This window comes from Pygoscelis adeliae, unplaced genomic scaffold (assembly GCF_000699105.1).
Source record: "Pygoscelis adeliae isolate BGI_AS28 unplaced genomic scaffold, ASM69910v1 Scaffold68, whole genome shotgun sequence".
Classification (NCBI taxonomy): domain Eukaryota; kingdom Metazoa; phylum Chordata; class Aves; order Sphenisciformes; family Spheniscidae; genus Pygoscelis; species Pygoscelis adeliae.
This window is the reverse complement of record NW_008825501.1, coordinates 4,945,333-4,952,396: the sequence shown is the minus strand read 5'-3', so window position 1 is coordinate 4,952,396 and position 7,064 is coordinate 4,945,333. Positions and strand designations below refer to the sequence as shown.

The following is a 7,064-nucleotide window of genomic DNA, read 5'->3' as shown; positions in this document are numbered from 1 at the left end:
CCCTTATTGTGCATCTTTTTGTGTGTGTGTATACACACACGCTTTTTTGTGTATACACACACAAAAAAGGATGCACTATAAGAGGGCTTTTATAAATCAGTCTACAGGAAGATAAGAGAGGGATGAGCAAGACATCACTGTCACAGTGGTACTAATAATATTAATATAGGCTGCTCCAAAGGACAAGTGCTGCATAACTGGCAGTTAACACAATACTAAACTGCTGCCCATATTTCTCAGCCCAGTTACGCTACTGGTATCACAAGTCTTCTCCGGGGCTGATGTGATACTACTGATGACCCTCATTTCACTCTTGCAGCAAAGAGGAAGACAAAGCTGAAGTAAAGCCCACTTTCTCATACACTTATTTGCTTTGCGAGGTCCCAGTGCCTAAGCAGCAAAGGCTAGAGGAGATGTAGGGAAGAAGGGACAACTTGTTCTCCCCCAAAGTTCCCTGGGATTCAGAAAAACTTCATTTCTCACCTAAAAATGTTAATAATGCCATCTTGCTTTTTTGGTATTTATGTACCAAAACATCCAAAAGATTATGAACCGTTACTAACTGAACATGCATAATCATACAGAGTGCTAACAACCTCAGCTCCCAGTGACGTTAATGACAAAAGAGAGGTCCACAGGAAAGCCGATGCAGGCGAGCTCATCTGTACCACCACAGGCTACTGCAGTCATCCAGCATGAGTAGCTACAGCACAGCACGAGCAGCGCACGTGGCCCTGCTGCCCACACACTGGTGCAGGCTGCAGCCACAGAAACACAGATGCTATCAAACGGACACAAGATTGCACATTAGCTTAAACATTCTGTGCAGAAAATGCTATATTAGGCAGACTGATTTCCCTTCCCCAACTCCCTGAATAATGTATGGCCAAGGTGTTTGTTAAAGAGCAAAAAGGAAAAGAAAGAAGCAAAAGAAGAACTTCAAGTTTACCATTTAAATACTGTACATCAACCATTTACTAAGACTCTTTAGATGGAAAATGTTTTCATAACAGTACATTAGTGATATACATAAATTCATGATACAAACAAACAAGACCTGAAATGATTTGACAAGTTATCACAGCGTATTAGTGGAGGAGTTGGGAATGGAACTACTGCTTCCCCATTTGAAATGCTAGGTGCAACTTCTGCAGTAAATATTTTGTTATTAAAAAATCTCCATATGCTCATTTTCTCAACTCTGTAGTTCTACATCAGCAAGTCAAGAAACATCAAGTGTTTGATTTTTCAAAAAGACCTGAGGCTGTGTAGCACTTCAAGGAGGAAAAAAAAAAAAAAAAGAAAAGGAGACAGGGACAGAGGAATTCTTTGTTAGCTCTGGGTTTCAATTCAGACATCTCTGGCTCATGATTCAATCAGACCATGCTTTTTTGCATTAGCTAGGGGAGACAAAAGCACAAGCTCTTTAAAAGCTCCAAGTATCTTCACTGAATTTGTATAGATTTAAAAAAGAAATCTACATTTCTACAGCCATGTAGTTCTTCCCCTGGTTAAAAAAAAAAAAAAAGCAGGACATGCTTCTTCAAAAATTCCCCTTATCCTTCACAAAAGCATTTATTCTTTGGAGCAGAGAAACTGATGCACTTCTTTCAGCGTCGCTTGCATGTCCTCGTATTCTGCAAATTTGCAAGCATCCTCCAGCTTCAGCCATTGGAAAGCTTGGTGCTCCTCCGAGAGCTTGATTTCTGTGTTACAGTCCTTCATTTCTGCCAGCCAGTAAATGACAGTCTTAGGTTTGCCACGGACGGGATAGTGCAGTTCTTTCTTGTACCCCTCTATGAGGGTGAGCTGACTGGCCTGAAGACCAGCCTCTTCCTGCGTTTCCCGGAAGGCTGTCTGCAGGTCATCCTCGCCTGGGTCCACGTGTCCTGTCAAGAAGGTGAAAAAGTAAGCCTCTGAGAAGGAAACTCAGATTTTGTTTATTCAGTTGACAACTAGGAAACATTGGGAGACAGAGATGAGAGTACACTGCAGCTGATACAGAATCAAATGGAAATTGGAGAACAGAGATTGCTTTTCCAACTCTTATGTCTTGATTCATCTTTGTCTTGTGGCTTTGAGGATCGTTGCTTATCCCACATCTTCTGAAACTCCCAGTGGCCTGTCAGCACTAGACATCTTTTCTTCTCAGTCCTCCTCCCCTCTTCTGGAGCACTCCGCACCCATGATGTTCCACCTTAGACCATACTGATGACTGAGTGCTTCATGGATGTTTTTCCTTTACCCAGTTAGAGGGGAGACTGCTCATTTGCAAGAGTCTTAGTCCTCTCAACCCTTCTCTCCCACAGAAACTTAAGGCTCAATTCTGCAAAATGCTTACTTATGCCAACAGCCCAGAAACAACGGGACCAGGCACCAACAAATGCCATTTAAAAGGTGGGTTTTCAGTTAGGGATATTTTTACTTCTCTCCCGTATTCCCCTCTGAAACGCAGCAAGCCTAAAAGCCAGCACTTTCACCAGCTGCTTAGTTCTTCTAGCACACATCGTTTATTTTATGTTGCTCAGAATGAGAGGTGCCATTACAAACAACGGATAAATATAACACATCCTCAGCTGTTTGTACTTTTGTTGAGAAATGTCAGATTTGGTTTTCTCATGAAAGCTCCAGACCAGAACATAAATAGAACAAGCCAAGCAAGATCTCAAAAAAGCAACATAGCAGGAGTTGGGAGGCTTCAAGAGGAAAAAAAAGTTAAGCCCCTGGTGTCACTCTATTTTCTACGTAGCTGGCTGCAAATAGCTGTAATTTCATCACAGAGATGAATCTATCCTCCGGGCCCAGGTACCCAAAGCCACCCTTTAGTACTAGAACTGGGGTATGTGGGAAGCTCATTTTGCTTTCCCAACTGGTCTCACTCACTTTGTCTGCGTACCACAAGCTTAAATGCCTCTTACAACGTGACATCATCGCAAATGTAAAATATGCTTCTATTTCAAGCAGCAACTGCGCAGAAAACAGCATCTGATGTTGCACTTGATGTCTTGGGATATTTGAGATCAAATACACTGAGGCTTTAAATAAAAATATTTTCCCCCTGAATCTCAGCACTGCAAGTCAAGCTGTCTCCTTTTTGACAAAGTATGTATTTCCACAGCTAGGATTTATTACTAATAGTTGAGACAGAATCCACTTGGCCTTGCACAGCTGGATTACTTTTACAGTACCCACAGCAAATGCCCACAAAACACCCATGAACAGTAAGTAACCATTATTTTTTATGACAGTCATGATCCGTAGTCAGCAAACGTGCAACGAGTTGAGGTAGCAATAAAGCTGGAGGGCTGACATTCACTTTCAACTCAAAGGACACCAGTGCACCCCCCTGCCCTCCAGCACAGCGAAAGGCAATCACCTCACCCTGCTGTTGATAACCTCAAGTTTAAGCTCAGTAAGTTTCCAACTTTGTGCAGTACAGTCTATCTACCAGGTGGAAAAAGGACTGCCGGCAGCATCTCACACCACAGCTTCCAGATCCTCCCAGCTGTTTGCACTAAGGCAGTTCCAACATGCTGAGGAGGAAAATGAACTCTGCATCCCCTTCCCATCAGGCTCAGCTACTGCAAAGTCACAGTTCTAGGAGCAGAGGTGAGGCTGATGAAGCGCATGTGGTGGGATCCAAGCAAGTCCAGTTTAATCCCATAAGGGTGGCAGCTGCTTAGGGAACTTTTAAAATACCAACGTACTGCTGTAGCTGTAAATTGCCTTTTGCGTGCTCTTTGAGAAACAATTACAACTTTTCATTCTAGCTCCTGCCACATTAAATCTATGTCTGCATCATAAACAATTTATGTTACTGCATCACACAACCTGAGGCTGCCTTTGAAGACCACTCATATTGCAGAGAATATATAATGTAATAGCTCCCCTTGATTTATTGCCCCCCAGTCTGTACCAAGCCACTATTAAAGGCTGCCATCAGATTGCGGCTTTTGATCTATAAAACCTTAAACAGTACATCGAGTGAGGTGATTCTGCCCTTCTACTCCTATCTGGTGAGACCCCACCTGGAGTACTGCATCCAGCTCTGGAGCCCTCAGCACAGGAAAGACACGGACCTGTTGGAGCGGGTCCAGAGGAGGGCCAGGAAAATGATCAGGGGGATGGAACACCTCTCCTCTGAAGAAAGGCTGAGAGAGTTGGGGTTGTTGGGCCTGGAGAATAGAAGGCTTCAGGGAGACTTTATTGCAGCCTTTCAATACTATCCATTTCATTCCCCACTGAAATGCCTACAAGTCATTTCAATCGCATGTCCAGAATGACTGTGTTCCCAGTGAACCTTTCCACATGGGTCTCTCCTCTCACAACAACTAATCATGTCTCAGGACATGTTTTTTAGCTTTCCAGTAGGCTGCATACTCTACTCCCTCAGGCTTTTGGTGAAGTGGACAAAGGGGGAGGTTTGGAAAATTTTGTTCCTTCCCTTAATAGGAGAGCGTAGTTGATAATGTTACAAGCTTTTTTTCCAATTTGCAAATTCCTGTTTACAAACTGTTCCTGCACTGTGCTTCAAGAGCACTGCATTTTACAAAACAAGTAGTAAAAACTAGCAGGAAGAAATCTCAGAGAGGGATCTACAAGGAACCTGAAGTATTTCTGCCACACTTTTCCCGGTACCAGGGCTGTGACTATGTACTACCAAACACCGGCTCTCCCATGTGTCTTTACAGACAAGGTGTTGCTGTATGCCTTGGGGCACGGGACTTGTCTTCTCCTTTGGGGCCTCACTGATGAGCGAGGATGGCTTAGGTGAAGATGGCTGATAAGGTTACTTCTCCCAGTTGTCCCTCTCATCCCTGCTGCATTAGGTATGTGCTCTTCATCAATGATCTCCTGAACTTAAAAAAACTCCTGCATCTTCTAAGAAAGGCATTTTAAAGTAAATCATCACTGATTTCAGTTTGCCTTCTAATGCTGTGCTGCAAACTGTGACCCTTCTGATTACACGTCAAACAACCGTGCATTGGCAACAGCGGTATCTGGCAGAGAGTCAGACCTGAGGGAGAAGGTAAAAATTTCTCTAGCTACCTAATTTCAGTTGTCTGCTCAATGTCTGCCAAAAACATCAGATATCTGAGGAGCACGATCGGGTGACCCCCACCCCAACCCCAATCAGTCATGCCAAATAGTTCATACAGTCACAACTTGCAAAGAATTTCAGCCACAAAACTCCCCACTCAGCTGCACAAACAGCACGATCAGCGGCTACTGTCAACTGATTAACTGCCCCTCAAAGCCGGCCTTTGCAGCATTCAGCCAAAGTTCAGTCTAATCTCACTCGCTCCTGACACAAATGACATTGAAGTGTGTTATCAGAACAAACATCACCTTTGGGTGGGGTCCAGTGATGGGTCCCATAGGATGTCTGAAGGAGGAGGTATTCAATTCCATCAGTGACCTTCGAAGATGGTGCTGACTGCAGCCTCCTGTAGATGATCAAGCCACAAGCTCTCACAGCCATGCCCCTCTGTTAACTGCACAGACAGCTGTGAAAGAGCACAGAGGATCAAGCAGGAACAACATACAACATGGAGTTCAGACAAACCAGTCGTATTTAGCCAGGAAACATAGAATCATAGAATAGTTTTGGTTGGAAGGGACCTCTAAGGGTCATCTAGTCCAACCCCCCTGCCATGGGCAGGGACATCTTCAACTAGATCAGGTTGCTCAGAGCCCCGTCCAGCCTGACCTGGAATGTTTCCAGGGATGGGGCATCCACCCTCTCTCTGTGCAACTTGTGCCAGCGCTTCACCACCCTCAGTGTAAAAAATGTCTTCCTTATATCTAGTCTAAATCTCCCCCCCCTTTAGTTTAAAGCCATTCCCCCTTGTCCTGTCACAACAGGCCCTGCTAAAGAGGTTGCCGCCATCTTTTTTATAAGCCCCCTTGAAGTACTGACAGGCTGCAATAAGGTCTCCCCGGAGCCTTCTCTTCTCTAGGCTGAAGAGCCCCAACTCTCTCAGCCTTTCTTCATAGGAGAGCTGTTCCATCCCCCTGAAGGGGGGGATGGACATATCTCAGCATGGGCAAAAAGTCATCCATCCCTTTGCAGTTACTACACAATTAAACCGCATCTTATTAACTATCTGTGAATTGTAAAAAATTGAGTCCTTTCATTCAAAAACAAGGAAACAGGGACCTATATAAAAGCTTCAAATAAAAAGTTATCAGGAGGCATGAAATATGACCTGCACGGTATTTCTTTGCTGCTGACATATTACAAACCACACCGTAGGGAGAAAAAAAATTATAAAGCAAAAGGAAAGGCACTGATTAATACTCTGAAGCTTTTCCACTGCAAAAATCCAAACGCTCTGTGCAAAGATAATACCTCAACATTACTGGAAGTGGCATAGAAAAATAATTGCCCAAGACCGATCCCCCGCAGCAGAGAACTCCTCAAGATGACAGTGGCAGAGCTGAGAAAATGAATGACAAAGGACAGGCTCTCTGCTGTCCGGAATAGACATGATGCTGTTATACAAAACCAAAAGCTTCTTGGCACATGCGTTAAGCACTAATTTGATGCAAACAAAGGAACACACCTCTTAAGTGACAAATATTGCGATCAACAAGCTACGCGGCCAGGACAACTGGTCGTGTGCAGAAAAAGAGAGAAAGCAATGGCGATGAGAAACCCGTGTTAAAGAATACAGCAATTCCCAGTTCCAGATAAGCTTTGCATTTTGACAGAGCCGCACATTTAAGTAAGTAATACATTTACACGGCGCTGTTTTTCCCTGGGACACCTCCGGTTTCCAAAGTGGGAAACCGCAGCAGAGTCTCCTTCACCACCAACCAAGCCCCAGGGTGGCGTTCAGCTCTCTTGGTTAACCCCTCTTCAACCGCCTCAATTCGTTTCTCACCAGCCGTGCCAAAGATAACCCCTACTGCCAGCCACCAGACCCCCCGGGCAGCGCAGGGACCAACCCCGGCTGACCTGCAGCCGAGAGGCCGCCCAAGGCGGGAGACCAGCACCGCCTCCCGTGCGGGCCTGGGAACGCCGCGCTCGGACGCCCCCAGCCTGGAAGGACAAACCTCTC

The 7,064-nt window shown here is 44.9% G+C and overlaps 1 protein-coding gene across 4 annotated transcripts; it reads right to left on the bottom strand.

The window, feature by feature from the left end:
* Positions 1-947: 947 nt before the first annotated feature.
* Positions 948-7,011, bottom strand: NUDT2 (nudix (nucleoside diphosphate linked moiety X)-type motif 2). Of its 4 annotated transcripts, none has more exons than XM_009331551.1 (3): positions 6,962-7,011; positions 5,350-5,507; positions 948-1,889 (listed from the first exon to the last, which is right to left on the bottom strand). In XM_009331551.1, the coding sequence occupies exons 2-3, from the start codon at positions 5,480-5,482 to the stop codon at positions 1,576-1,578; spliced, it is 447 nt and encodes a 148-aa protein (XP_009329826.1). In that variant the 5' UTR covers positions 5,483-5,507; positions 6,962-7,011; the 3' UTR covers positions 948-1,575. The 4 variants fall into 4 exon arrangements, with proteins under 4 accessions (XP_009329826.1, XP_009329825.1, XP_009329828.1 ...); XM_009331550.1 differs by lacking the exon at positions 6,962-7,011 and adding an exon at positions 6,746-6,767; XM_009331553.1 differs by lacking the exon at positions 6,962-7,011 and adding an exon at positions 6,567-6,668.
* Between the last annotated feature and the right edge of the window lie 53 nt (positions 7,012-7,064).

Coding starts and splice junctions, on each gene's coding strand:
- NUDT2 (XM_009331551.1), bottom strand. CDS start 5,482: ATGGCTGTGAGAGCTTGTGGCTTGATCATCTACAGGAGGCTGCAGTCA. Junction 1,890..5,349: donor TCACTGGACCCCACCCAAAG/GTGATGTTTGTT, acceptor CCTTCTTGACAG/GACACGTGGACCCAGGCGAG.